The following is a 14,735-nucleotide window of genomic DNA, read 5'->3' as shown; positions in this document are numbered from 1 at the left end:
ACTTAAGAGTGACATGTGATTTAGTTAAAGGGGAGAATTATCTGATGTTAATTTTCACTGGACACAAGGGGGAAAAAGAGCTTTTTTAAGTCATTGACATCATTATTTGTGTGTTGTCCAAATAAGAATGCAGAAAAATTTACTTCTCAATATTTCTCCTATGCCTAAGAGTTCATACTTGTTATTTTATTTCTTTTGTGAACCAGAGTTATATACACACCTGGCCACAGTGATGATCATATGGCTCTACATTTAGAAGAAGAAAATGCCATTTTTTCTGGGGATTGCATCCTAGGGGAAGGAACATCTATATTTGAAGACCTCTATGATTATATGAACTCCCTAAACCTGTTATTGAAAGTCAAAGCTGATATTATATATCCAGGTGGGCAATTTTTATATTCGAGCAAACCATTCTTGTCAAATGATGACGAAGTTCATTTTGGCTTGTCTCTGTTTGTATATTCAGCCTTGAAGAAATATGTATAAACTGCTTTAAATTACACCCCTAAGTCTTGCCAAGCTATGTAGTTAAATTTAAAGAGAAAGCTATTACATTAATAACCTTTTATATAATGAATGTAATCATTACACACTGCAAACGTGTATTAATAAGTTTTTTAAAATATTGAATAAAATTTTTAGAAAATAACCTTTTATAAAGAAAATAATTATTTTTCAACATTTGCACAGCTGTTGGTTGACATGTTAAGCAAAGGAAATAAGCTTACATCAGAACAGGAAAATGTTTTCATTCCATAAGCTACCATTATTTTTGTTAACTTGCTTTCTGTTAGAAACACATTTTAGCTCTTTGCAACTTTGAGCAATGTTTGACCTCTGAATTTTGGTTTCTTAGTTCACAATATTGAAATATCAAGTTTCCATAACAACTATAAAATGTTATTTTTATTGCCATTCTCCAGAAAAAGAAACTTGTTAGCGTCTCAGATATCACTGCACTGCTCTACAATATGAATCTCCTCTCCATCTTAAAAAATAAGCACAAGACCTAACAAGAAGGCCCAGATGGAAAGGGGACTAGGTTCCTTGATCTTCTAACTCCATCTAAATTGGCTCCTAACCAAACAACTATAGAAAATCTGTTAAAACAATATCTTCAGCATGCTTACCTTCTTTCATGAATTCCTACTGCTGAGGGAATAGTAGAGCTGGGCATTTAGATAGTTATGACATAAAAGGAATAAATGTTCATAGCTCTTTTTAAATAGAAAGTAGGTATGTGGTGGCCAATGAGAGGCTGCCTACTAAAGGTTCTTAGAGTGTTTGCTTTAGTGAATCCAGTGAACTGGTTATTAGCACAGCAGCTGTTTATATGTCAATTATGTTCTGTAACCATCGCCACCATATGTTAAAACCTGCTACTATCATGTTCTCTGCAGGGGCCTTTATACCTGTCAACCTCACAAAAACACTCTGAAGTAGGTAATATCCTCATTACATGGTTAAAGAAACAGTCTCAGAGAGACTCAACACTTCCTTATACCCACACAGCTGATAAGTCATAGTCTAAATTCCAGTAATCTTTATGTGATAGTAGGTTAGCCTGCTTCTGGATGTCATATTCTCAGGTGAAACATTCCTCTTGCAGATTTGTGTAATATATTAATTTACATTGTTTTAAAGAGTAAGTAAATTTCATTATAACTTAATCTGGGTTGTCACATTTGTGAATTAATAATCTAGACTTAAAATTCTACTATGGGTCTTACGAATTTTTAATAACCTTGATCGCCTACATGAGACTGCTTTTTGCTTTCCCTCTTTTCAATCAAGCTAACCATAGTGATTAAGAGCACAGACTGGTTAAAAACATCAAGATCAGGGGCCAGGGATTTAGCTCAGTGGTTCCACTTACTGCCTTATAAGCACAAGGTCCCGAGTTCAATCCCTAGTAGCCCAAAAAAAAACAAAAACAGCCAAGTCAGGCCAGATATGATGACACACACCTGTAATCCCAGCTACTTGAGAGGCTGTGGCAGCAGGATCTCAAATTCAAGGCCAGCCTAGGCAACTTAGTGAGACCTTGTCCCAAAAAATAAAAAGGGCTGGGATGTAGCTCAGTAGTAAAGCACCCCTGGGTTCCATCGCCAGTTACACAAGAAAAAAAGAAAAGAGAAAAAAAGTGCTCAGTCAGAATCCCAGCTTCACCCACCCTAGGCAGGTAGCTACTGTCCCTGTGCCTCATTGTCTACTATAAAAGAAGTGTAATAATAGTACCTATCTCTCAGGATCCTTGTAAAAATAATGTACATTAAGCATCAAGAACTGTGCTTGGCATATAACACTCTGTAAATATTACCTATTGTTGTAGTTGCTGATTTTATTGCTATATATTATTAAAGTCTACTTTAATATACACAGTAGTATTTTATATAGATTTTATTTTATATCATTCTCTAAGGTTTTTATGGCATTGTAGATGTTTTCAGTCTTATACCTGTATAGCTTTCCAAATAATTCATATTTGTGTAGTGTGCTTTTTTTGATTCAGCATATGAATTATTGTCAAATAGAATGATTTAACTTTGTACTTAATTATTTTATCTGGTTGAAGAAATTTGTATAATTATCTCAATTCAGGACACGGCCCAGTAATCCAAAATGCAGAAGCTGCAATTCAACAATATATTTCTCACAGAAATTACCGAGAACAACAAATTCTTACATTCATTCGTGACAATTTTGAAAAATCATTTACAAAAACGGAGCTTGTAAAAATTCTTTACAAGGTAAGTCTGACATCTTACTGGTGCATGGCCACAAATTTATTAGAATAAATAATTTACTCAATAGACTGTAAATGTACCACATCCCAGATCAGAACTCATCTGTCAACATTTTATAGTTCATGCCTCTTGTCTAGAATTGAGACCAGCAGTCTCATCTTCTATAGTACTAAAATAAAAAATAAAAAAACTGTCCATAGAGAACAAAAATAGCCATCCTGAGAGGCTTTCCTAAACTTTGAAGTACTTCACTCTACAGGAGAAACTGCTGCCCACAGTTTTATAACAACATATTATTTTAGCCATCTTGAGTATCTGGTGTCCTAGCCTACAGAAAGTGAGCCCAGGTGATTTGCTGGAGACAGATACTGGGTTAATGGCAATGAGAAGTTGTAGCATTGCCTAAAAGGGAGAAAATACTCATCAAAGAACATGAGTAATTTCAAATATAAGGAAATAGCCCCATACCTCTGAGTGTGGCCTTTGAGTACATTACAGTACAATAGCACTATGTGGCACTCAGTTAGTGTTACTCAGTTTTTCAGCAAATGTTCCTTAGGTATTTGCTGTTTTGTTAGTAATAAATTCTCGGCTAAGAATTTAGACTTTGTAATAAGATTGCATGAGTTTAAGAAGTCCCACCACTGCAACTTGTATAGCTATAAGTTAATGAGACTGTCACTGAAGTTAAGTTTAGGAATGTCATTTGGGGCCACAATTCATAAAGGACCTTAATGTCCCATAGGCTTCAGTCATCAAGAAACAGTTAAATAGGGCCAGGGATTTAGCTCAGTGGTTCCAGTGCCTGCCTCACAAGCTCAAGGTCCTGAGTTCGATTCTTGGTACCAAGAAAGAAAAAGGAGAAACAGTTAAATTATACTCCATGTGCTTCGTTTTAAAAGAGAGGGATGAACGGTTAAAACATCTGAAGATTAAAACTGTCATTATCTGGAGCTAGAGGTACAGCTCAGTGGTAGAGCATTGGTTTAGCGTACTCAGGGCCCTCAGTTCTATCCACAACACCACAAAAATATAAATCATTGGCAAAAAAGTAATGTAGCCAGGCATAACGGCACACACCTGTAGTCCCAGCACTGGGGAGGCTGAGGCAAGAGGATTGCCACAAGTACAGAGCAAGACCCTGTCTCAAAATACTGAAAAAAAAAGTAATGTAAATATTTAAATTTCATGAAACAGTTCATAATACTAGAGCATTGGTACATCAAGGTGTTTTTTTGTAACCTGTATACAAATAGTAAAATTCTCATAACCCTCACAGATGAGCCATCAAGCAACTGCCCATGCTTAAACAAATGCTAAATCTGCATTCATAGGTATTCAGTGTGTATTCAGAAGTGTGCAAAACACCTGATGCATACCAGATGGCATTAGGTCTAGAGTGATTTATTCATTGAACATTTATTGAATATTTTGATATGCAGAGATACAAAGGTGGCTACAGATCTCTGCCCTTAAAGAATTCATAATTTAATGAAGACAGATATGTTCAACAAATACTTGAAATATGGGCTATATTTTAATAATGTCCATTTATTGAACACATATCTACATGTCAGGTACTATCCTAAATGGCTTATACAGATTAAGCACCCCTAATCCACAGTGTTCCAAAAATCTGAAATGATCTGAACATCTGCAAAAGGTTTTAGGTTTTAGAGCATTTTAAATATTCAAATCTTGTGGGGTTTTTTTTTTTGTCTTTCTTGAACTTGCTCCAGGTCCTATACTTAGTTTGTCAAAACACAAAAATAAGGGCTGGGGATTTAGCTCAGTGGTTCCGGCGCCAGCCTCACAAGCGCAAGGTCCCGAGTTCGATCCCCGGTACCAAAAAAAAAAAATAGAAATTAGTTCTACATAGTAAAGGTGCAAGATAATAAGGTCAAAAAAGTCTTTAGAAATTTACTCATTGAATTAAACCATTTTCTAGGTCAGGGCGGAGAAGAAGTTATTCCAGACAGAGGGATGAATGTGTTCAAACACTAAGAGTAATACAGTGAAGGAGCATTGCATGTTTAGAAACTCACACCACATATAACTGGAGCACAGATTGTATATGTGGCTGGACAAAAAGGGAGCCCCAGAAAGTGAGGCAAGAAAAGGAGGCATGATCAGATCACAGAAAGTCTTCACTGCTAGCTAAAACTGTGGGCTTTAGCCAATAAATCGGGAATGCTTTAAGGATCTCAGGGAACTCACATAATGAAATCTAGAAAATCACAAATCTGTAAATTCAGATTTGGGAATCAGTGTCACTGGTGTGGTGAGTTGACTAGTGAAAAGGGAGCCCATGGCTCTTTGTGAACATCAGTGTTTAGGAGAAGTATAAGAAAGAATACCCAAGATGAAGACTAATGACAAGGAGAGTGGAATAAACAAGGGAAAAGTGATCTTCAAAAGGAAGAAACTAGCCAGTGGAATTCAGGTGCAGTGGGACTGAGAAGAATTCATTGAATTTTAACTGAAGTAATTTGGTGTTCTTGGCAAAATATTTTCAGGGAGTTGAGAAATAGAGACAGTGCATTTAGGCAAGAAGGTTAGTTTCAGAACTATAATCCTTATTTCAAGAATAAGGGGCTGGGAGTTTAGCTCAGTGATTTCACCACCTGCTATGCAAGCACAAGGACCTGAGTTCGATCCCTGGTACCAAAAAAAAAGAATAAAAGAAATATTTTCTTTGTTTTTCATTCAGATGATAGTTGTCAATATTACATTGTTTTAGGAAAACTGAAGGAATATTGTATAAAGATACTGTGAACTGGGCATGGTGGCTCATGCCTGTAATCCCAGCACTTAGGAGTCTGAGGCAGGAGCATCACCAGGAGTTTAAGGCCAGCCTAGACTACATAGTGAGTTCAAGGCCAGCCTGAACTACATAGTGAGACCCTGTCTCAAAAAAAATATTATCATGTAACCTAGTAAATAAACCATAGAACTGTCTGTTCAAAAACTATCTAAGAATAGTTATATTTATTTATTCCTTCATTTATAAAATATTAATGGGTTACTACAGTGTACCATTATGCTAAGCACTGAAAACACTGCTATTGTTATGGAACTTAATCTAATTTATCTATAAGAATATATAGCCATATGATGTCCTAAAGTACCACATTTACAAAATAAAAAATTTTTTAGGTTGTTACTGTGTTAAAATGTATTTAAATTAAACTTTGTTGTATTTGGTTTTCCTATAAAGGTTTCCAAAAAATTTAGTTCTTTTTTAAAAGAAATATTTTTTCCTTTTACCCTGTTTTTCTTTTAGAATGTTCCTGAGAATTTACATAAAATGGCTGAACGTAATCTTTTCCTTCATTTGAAAAAACTAGAAAAAGAAGGAAAAATATGTAAGTGTACTTCCAAATTTTAATTTGTTTACTACCAGCATGTAAAATACTAGGTGCACTAGTTTCCTGTTAAGAAAAACAGCACCCATCAGAGTTCTCCCTTGAATGTCACATTAAGTAGAAGAGAAGAGCAGTAGGAAGATTGGCCACACATGGCTAGTGGGCCACAAATTGGAACCACAAACTCCCACTGGATTCTCTTCATGGGTTTCTAGTCACCCACCATTCCCATCCACCAGAGTGGCACTCAGAGGCATGCTTCAGGAACATGAGTGCCTGTTCTTCCAGACTCCAAGACCCACCATGAAAAATTCCACATAGGAAAGGTTAGGGAATAGGCAGAGGTTTTAATAGTACTCAACTACTGTTTACTCAGAGATACTAAGGCAGTACTTTTGTAATATTTACTAATCTTAATTTTTCATAGTAATAAAGTTTACACTCACAGAAGTTTGATCCTTAAAACATTCTTCAAAGCTTATATTTTATGTGGAAACTTCAGCAATGTGTTTACATAGACACAATAAAACTATAACAAGGGCGGGGGATTTAGCTCAGTGGTTCCACCTCCTGCCTCGCAAGCGCAAGGTCCCGACTTCGATCCCCAGTACCAAAAAAAAAAAAACTATAACAAAATTATACATTATAATGAAATTATTTTAAAAATGAGTGATTTTTCTAGCCATAAGATTACTTAAAATACAGTGGATTTACTTACCTTTTACTAAACTCTGATTTTCTTTCCACAGTTAGCAACATGGACCCTGACAAGAAATGGAGAGCTGTACTTTAGTTTCAGCTTAGTGGAAGCTTTGATTGCACTTGCCTTTAGAGGATGGTATGCTTTCTTCGCTTTGGACTATTTATAGATGCTACAGAATGTAAGACTTCAAAACTAACCCTAGATATACTTTAAAACCATGCCATGTTTTAAAATAAGTAAGTTACTTTATACACCTATAGTACAGGTTATCTAAACTTGGTCTTATAATATTTTACAAAAACTCAGAATCTAGTTTATCAATTTTATATGGATTAAGTAAAATGATTACTTCAAAAATTATAAAATTTGTGTAATTTACACCAAGTAATACTCTTGGAGTGTACTATAGTTATTATCAGTCATCAGTAAATACTGTGTTTTATTTTCTTCGACCCTCTGTGACTGTGGATAACAGCTTTGTTTTCATGTTTTTATCAGTTATATTATTATTGGGGGGTTTTTTGCGTTCTTTTTTTTTTTTTTTTTTTTGGTGCCGGGGATCAAACTCAGGACCTTGAGCTTGTGAGGCAGGCGCCAGAACCACTGAGCTAAATACCTGGCTATCAATTATATGATGATTAAGAATTGGTTCTATAGCTCTGTATCATGTATTTTTATAATGATATCCCACAATGATTTATGTATATCAATTGTTGCTAAGTGAAAAATAATTAAATGCTCAATTAAAAGTATTATATAAGTAATTATTTTTGTAATCCATTATTGCAATTAACATACTTTCCAAGTTTAGATGTTACTGTATAAATAGTCATAGGCTTATATATGACTTATATACCAAGAAGTTTGTTTTTTAAATTAGAGGATTGTAAGATAGGGCTTTTTATTTCCTTTTTTTTTTTTTGGTACTAGGGATCAAACTCTGGTCCTTGCGCTTGAGAGGCAGGTGGCAGAACCACTGAGCTAAATTCCCTGCCTGCTTTTTAATATTTAAGTAGTGGGCCAGGGATTAGCTCAGTAGTTCCGCCGCCTGCCTCGCAAGTGCAAGGTCCTGAATTCGATCCCCGGTACAAAAAAAAAAAATTTAAGTAGTATTCTGAAGTAATGGTTATATTCACAGTCTAGTTCACTAGTGTTTCTTTAACCTTATGAAGTTGCAAATTTTCAAAACTAAAATAAACTCAGAATCTGAAGAGTATACTTTCTTTACTCTTTCCTAAAGGAAAGAATTTATGTCTTTGACATCTCTACCTCCTGTCCCTTTTCCCAAGGTTTCTTGCCTCTTCGTACCACTCTAATATACCCATTCTCATGCCTGTTGTATACCCAGAATTATTCCATATTATAAAATAACTATAAAATTTTAAACAATTTACAAATGAGCAAAGAACCTAGACATTTCTCCAAAGAAGACAGGCAAACGCCAGTAATCACATGAAATGATATGTGGTTTCTCCAGCAGAATGGCCACATCTCCATACAGGAAAGCCATTTTTCACTCCTGAGCATCATTCATACTCACCAGCATTTTCTAGGGTCCTCACACTGCCTTCTAACTACCTTCTCAAATCATAGCATAAGTGTTGCCCACCTAAATGGAGTGGGGCTTAGAAGAAACAGCAGAAACCAGGGGAAGTAATCAGGATATGACATGGTGGAGTGAGCTGGAGTTCAGCTTTAGATGTACTTGGTTTCTTCACAGTGATATCTGCCTTGGGGGCGGGGCAGCCAAATGAAGGGTCCCTGCAGGCAGCAAAAGGTTTAGGCCTGGGGCATAGGTGCATGATTTAAGCTCAAGCATACATTTGAAAATTACTCAGTATGGCCGTAATGGTTAACACCACTACCGTGGCTTAGGTCTTTGAGGTAGTGAACGCAAGAGGGAAGAATAGCAGATTTAATCTCAGGGTCCTGTTTTTGTTCTTACTTATTTCTATTGGGCACTTTTTTTGCACTTATCATAAAATTGTGTTCTAATTCTTATACATGTCTTATATGGCCAAGTAGACTTAGCCTCTGTGTTAGTTACTTTTTTCTCATTGCTGAGACAAAATGCCAGACTCCCAAAGTTAAAGGGGGAAAATTTTATTTAGCTCACAGTTTGTACAGGTTTCAGTCCATAATTGGCTGGCTCCAGGCCTGGTGCCTTGGCAGAGGGGCATCGCAGAGGAGAAGTTCATGGCAACCAGAAGAAAGCAAAAGCAAGCAAACAAAGGACCTTAACAGTGTCTTCCTGCCCCTTTTATCTTATCCAGACTGCTTAGGGCAGGTAGCACTAGCATCTTTATTGCACCATGAATCAATGCCAGCATCACATGCTCTAGATCCAGCCACCTGTAAAAAAGCCCCATTTATGACTGCACAGCTTTGAGGGGACATCACAAGCTGTAACATTCCACCTCTAGCCCCCCAAAGACTCACACATATCCCTTGATGCAAAAAAGCATTTCGTCCGTCTCCAGGAGTTCCCAAAGTCCGAACAGTTTCAGCATTGCTGAAAAGTCCAAGTCCAAAGTCTCCTCTGAGATTTAAGCCAAAGTCTTAGCTGCAAACCCCTGCACAAATGCAAAGAAAGTTAAATATTTCCAATGTTCATTGGCACAAGATAGGCATTTCCCTTCCAAAAGTTACAAACAGGGCAATACAAAGGAATAGGATCAAAGCAAGTCCAAAATCTAGCAGGGCAAACATTAAATCCCATAGTTCCACTTCTAGTATCCCTGCCAATCTGTGGCAAATTGTAAACTCTAAAGGGCTTGGGTGGCTCTGCCCCTAGGGCATGGCAGGTGGTTGTAGCTCCCATGGCTTCTCTCTTTGGTCAGCTTTGCTCCCTCCTTGCAGTTTTTCTTAAATGATCTATGTTCCTGGCTTCTCCAATCTTCTGGTGTCTCCACTGCACTTTCAGTTTCACACTCACAGCCCTATACATTGCCCTCTCAGGGGCACACTGCCTGGCCTCCCAGGCCTGCTTCTGAAATCTTGCTGGAATCCTTTCTAACCCTACAACTCTTTTTTTTTTTTTTTTGGTACCAGGGATTGAACTCCGGTCCTTGTGCTTGCGAGGCAGGTGCCGGAACCACTGAGCTAAATCCCCAGCCCCATACAACTCTTGAATTCTGCATCCACCTAAAACCAGAGTCATATGAATGATGCCGAGGTCTGCCACCAACTAGAGCTGTACCCAGGCTTCCTTCTGTCTTGGCTGTAAGGGTCAAGTGCCTGGATCACTGAGCACTCTGAACTCAATCCTAAGGAACAAATTCTTTAGTCCACCATCATTCTGAAACATGGTGCTCTGGGGCTCTCTTCTTAAAACAAAGTCCTTCACTTTTGCAATTTTGAGGCTGCAAAGGGTGGAGTTCTGCTACTTCTTGTGATACCCTCAGGCCATCTTTTCTATTATCCTTGGCAATCAAGATCTCCCCTGCTCTATCTTTGCAGTTAACAGCTATACTGGAGCTTCCTTTCTGGCCACACTCAAAATGTTTTAAATCATTCTGCTGGGCTGTGGCTCTTGATTCTCAACATAAATCTGACTAAGAGCCTCCAACAGAAGCCATGCCACCACCTCAACATTAGACTGCCTTGAAATTTCTTCTGCCAAGTTAATTAATCTGCCACCCTTAATCTCAGTCTCAAGCAAAGTCTGGGGACATGAGCAAAATGCAGAAAAACTTTCTGCCAAGGTATAACACACATTGCCTGAGTCCAACAGCCAGAGTAGTCCTTCTTCCTAGTAGAAATCTGCAGAATCTGGTCCTTACTGGCAAGATTTCCATCATCTTTCTGGTCTTTTGAGCTCTGACCAGAATACATACAGTACAGCCTAAGGCATTCTAGCTCTATTTTTTTCTGCTGGCATCTCTGAACCTTTGCTAACTCTTCTTCCCACAAGCCAGTCACAAAGGCTCTTGAGCTACATGGCCAGGTAATATCACAGCCATGACTCCACTTCTCTGGTACCAAATTCTGTGTTAGTTACTTTTCTCTTGTATCTGACACCCAAAGTTAAAAGGGGAAAGGTTTATTTAGCTCACAGTTTGTACAGATTTCAGTCCATAATTGGCTGGCTCTAGGCACAGTAGTTCGGCAGAAGGGCATCACAGAAGAGAAGTTCAGGCAAGCAAAACACAGCAAAAGCAAGCAAACAAGGGATCTAACAGTGTCTTTCTTCCCCTTTTATCTTATCCAGACTACTTAGGGCAGGTAGAACTCACACCCTTAATCCTAGTGCCTTTAGCCTAGCACTGCACTATGAATTAATTACAGTGTCACACACTGTAGATCCAGCCACCTCCAAAAAAGCCCCACTTATGTCCACATGAGGCTTTGTAGGGACATCTAAACATAAACCATAACAACCTCTTTAAAGGCAAAAATAATCTTTCTGTTCTTTTATATTTCTAAACTGTGCCAGTTTTTCCAGATAGACGTAATTCCAAATAAGCTGCTTTCTGTTCTTTAAAAATCATTAAAAATATTCTGAGACTCCTAATATTTCAGGGTCCAGGATACATGTAACAAAATACCGTATAACTTTCACAGAGTATGGTTACTATACACAGAGACCGGCACTATGCTGGGCACACAGGAGCAATCAGTCTGCTTGAAGAAAGCCTCGCAAGCCCCGTGTGGCTTCATAAGATCACTTTCCCCACCACCATGATCTACCCTTGGTCTGGTTTGAATGAGTGTCCCCTGAAGACCCACATGTAATGGCTTGGTCCCCAGAGTGATAAAACTGGGAGGTACTGAGGCTGTCCAAAGGTGGGACCTAGTGGGAGGCCCTGGGTCACTGAGAGTGTGATGATGGCCATCCTTCCTATAAACGTCCCTATAAACTTCCCAAGAGGGCACTCCTAAAAGGAAAACTAAAATTTTCATTGATGCCCCCATTTTCCACTACAAGACCATCAGGATAATTCCTCCATGCTTGAAAACTTGTTCCACCTGTGAAAGTTATCAATATCAAAATGAGTCAATTATGTCTAATCTAACCAGAGTGGAGTCTGAAGACCATGAAAAGTGAGTCCTCACACCCTTATGCCTATGATGGAAACTATACCAAAAGTTCCTCCAAACTACAGCATTTCATAGAGCTGCTTCACATGGACACTTGCCTACTAAGGACCATGTCCACTAATGGGTAATGCCAACTCCTACAACTAGCACTTGGTACCAGTGATCTTTGAGATGCTTATGTAGGGGCTGGAGATTTAGCTCAGTGGTTCCGCCGCCTGCCTCGAAAGTGCAAGGTCCTGAGTTCGATCCCCAGTACCAAAAAAAAAGATGCTTAAGATGCTTATGTAGACTTCCCCTTTCTGCCTTTAAAAATCTTCCCCATTGCCCCAAATACCTCAGACATGCCTGTTTCACCATAGCAGTGTATACCAGACTGCAGTGCTCTACCATTCTTGAATAAACACTGCTTTGGAACATCAGTCCCTCTAGCAGTCATTTTAGGTTGACATACCTTACCACGTGCAAACCTCCAGTATGACCACATTCTCTCCCACAAGGCTCTGTTCATCTTTTTTTTTTTTTTTGGTACCAGGGATTGAACTTGGGACCTTGTGCTTATGAGGCAGGCAGTGGAAGCACTGAGCTAAATCCCCAGCCCTTCTGTTCACCTTTTGACTTATACTAAAAGCCCCTTCCCCGTCTCCGCCCCCCACCATTGGATCCTCCAGAACTCTAGATGTGCCAACTGCCAAATTCTCCACATTCTCCATCTCTTTCTGAATGTTTTCTTCCCCCTCTTTCTCAGAAATCTGGCTATAGCTCTAACTGAAAACAGAAACCTTATTTCCCTAGAGCCTTCTCAAGAAGCAGCTGGGTTTTTTTCCCCTCCCACACCCCACCACCAGAGAGCCCAGAGGTGGAGTGAGTATCCTTCATGACCCTCATTGCTGCTGACAGATATTTCTTCCTTGCTCAAAAACGCAGCTTTTCTGGAAGTCCATGCCCTCGCTCTGTACCCACCCACTCAACTCCATGGCAATCATCTGCCGACCTCTCTGACTCCTCTTCACTCCCAGCAGATGGTAGTGCTTGGCTCACTCACTCGCTCCTTTTCCATTTCACTCTTTAAGTCATTTCCAGTGACTTCATAGCTATATCGAGCGTGTGTCAAGCACCCTAGCCTCCTACTGCCCAGACTCCTTCCTTCCATGCCCTCCTCCTCCGTCTGTCCCAGCCACCCACTCTCACCATCCTGTTCAGCCCAACTCATTGCCAATGACTGTGGAACCTCTGAAATCATTTCTAGCATCCCAGCCTCTGACCACTCACTCTTCAATTCACCCTCCAACAACTCTTCAACCCCACAGGCACCTCTGACTCAGAGGCCTTCACATTATCTCTCTATCCTCTGTCTCTGTTAGAGAACTGACTAGGAAAAGATGCCCCATTCAAAAGGGTTTAACTGGAGAGAGTTTTAGGAAAGGCCTATTCACAGAGGAGTAGGCAAGTTAAGGGAATTGACAAGAAATGGTGAAGAAGGAAGAATATAGGAAGGTGAGAAACTATCACCACCATCAGCCAGAAGAGGCAGGGGAGAGAATGAGGTCACTGGAGCCCAAGTGAAGAGCTAGAACCATGAGAGGAGCATAACCTGCTGTGCTAGTGAGCTTTTTGTTGCTGTGACCAAATACTGAGAAAAATAACTTAGAGAAGAAGGATTTATTTTTGGTCACAGTTTCAGAGGTTTCAGTCAACAATCACCTGATCATTGGTGTGGGCCTGAGGTGAGGCAGAACGTCATGGTGGAAGGACATGACAGAGGACAGCTGCTCACCTCAGAGCAGCTGCCAAACAGAGACAAAGAGAATGAGCCAGAGAAAAAACAGCCAGGGCCAAGATATAGTCCCCAATAGTCCATCATTCACTCCCTTTAACCAGGCCTCACATCCAAAGTTTCCTTACCTCCCAATAATGTCGTTAATTATGATCTCATCAATGGATTAATCCACTAATGAAGCCCTCATGTTCTAAGCACCTACCAAAGAGCTCACCTCTGAAGATATGAGATTTGGGGGGCACAATTTAGATCTAAACTGTAACATACACCAAAAGCTGTCGCCACAGGAGAAGCCAGTCATTGCCAGAACTGTGGTAAATCAGAGAGGATTAAGGGGGAATACATCCATCAAACTCTCCAGTATTTGGCTAGGGCCTTTCATTGACTTAAAGCAATTTGCAGCTGTTTGACTTTCACAATAGGGAAAAAAATGAGTTGTCAGGATAAAGAAGATAGTATAATGACCATGACCACCCCACATCGCCTTTCTTTCATCACCCTGCCCTCACCTGCTCACATCTTCAACATTCTCACCCTTGCCCTACTGGCCTTGCAAAACCTAACTCTGCCTTCTCTATACTTGCAGGAGGGTATGACTGTAGAAAATTCTGTGCTCTGTTTACTTGAGATTTCTGTCCAAAAATCTCAAGTGAGCCCACTGTCTGATTACATTCCTCTAATCACCCTCTGTGACAGCTGACTGATTGTATCAACTTGAGTAAGAAATGCCCAACTAAATTGGCTCAGCATAGTTCTGGGTGTGGAAGACTCACCCGAAATTGGATTGTCACCAGAATGTTGTTAAAGGGAAATGAAGAAGGAAGGATCGCTTCTGTTTCCTTCAGAAGTGCGCCAGTCTTCACTTTGACCTTAGATGCTGTCTCCTGGCTTCCAGAGCAGACCCTTCAGCCTCCAGCATGGACCCTTCGGCCTCCTGATATGGACTTGCACTTGCCTTCGACTGCATCCTTCAGATTCCCAGTGCGCAGATGGACCTTTTGCACTCTTCCACATTCGACTCTGTGGGCAGCCATTGGAAGCCAATTTTGTAAATTCTTATACGTTTGTATATCTTTTATTAAATCTGTTTTCTCTAATAA

General features: G+C 39.4%; 1 protein-coding gene across 1 annotated transcript in view; it reads left to right on the top strand.

The window, feature by feature from the left end:
- Positions 1-14,735, top strand: part of Lactb2 (lactamase beta 2) — a 36,231-nt gene extending 21,496 nt beyond the window's left edge. The window contains exons 4-7 of the mRNA XM_087190462.1: positions 207-385; positions 2,605-2,753; positions 6,034-6,115; positions 6,865-14,735. Coding sequence (XP_087046588.1) covers positions 207-385; positions 2,605-2,753; positions 6,034-6,115; positions 6,865-6,908 — 454 coding nt within the window. The 3' untranslated portion in view covers positions 6,909-14,735. The remainder of the gene's footprint in view (positions 1-206; positions 386-2,604; positions 2,754-6,033; positions 6,116-6,864) is intronic.

This window comes from Heterocephalus glaber, unplaced genomic scaffold, assembly GCF_053883595.1.
Source record: "Heterocephalus glaber isolate CG9 unplaced genomic scaffold, H.glaber_assembly_v1.0 deba00001553, whole genome shotgun sequence".
Lineage (NCBI taxonomy): Eukaryota > Metazoa > Chordata > Mammalia > Rodentia > Bathyergidae > Heterocephalus > Heterocephalus glaber.
The sequence above is the reverse complement of the archived record's forward strand: the minus strand, read 5'-3'. Positions and strand labels throughout refer to the sequence as shown.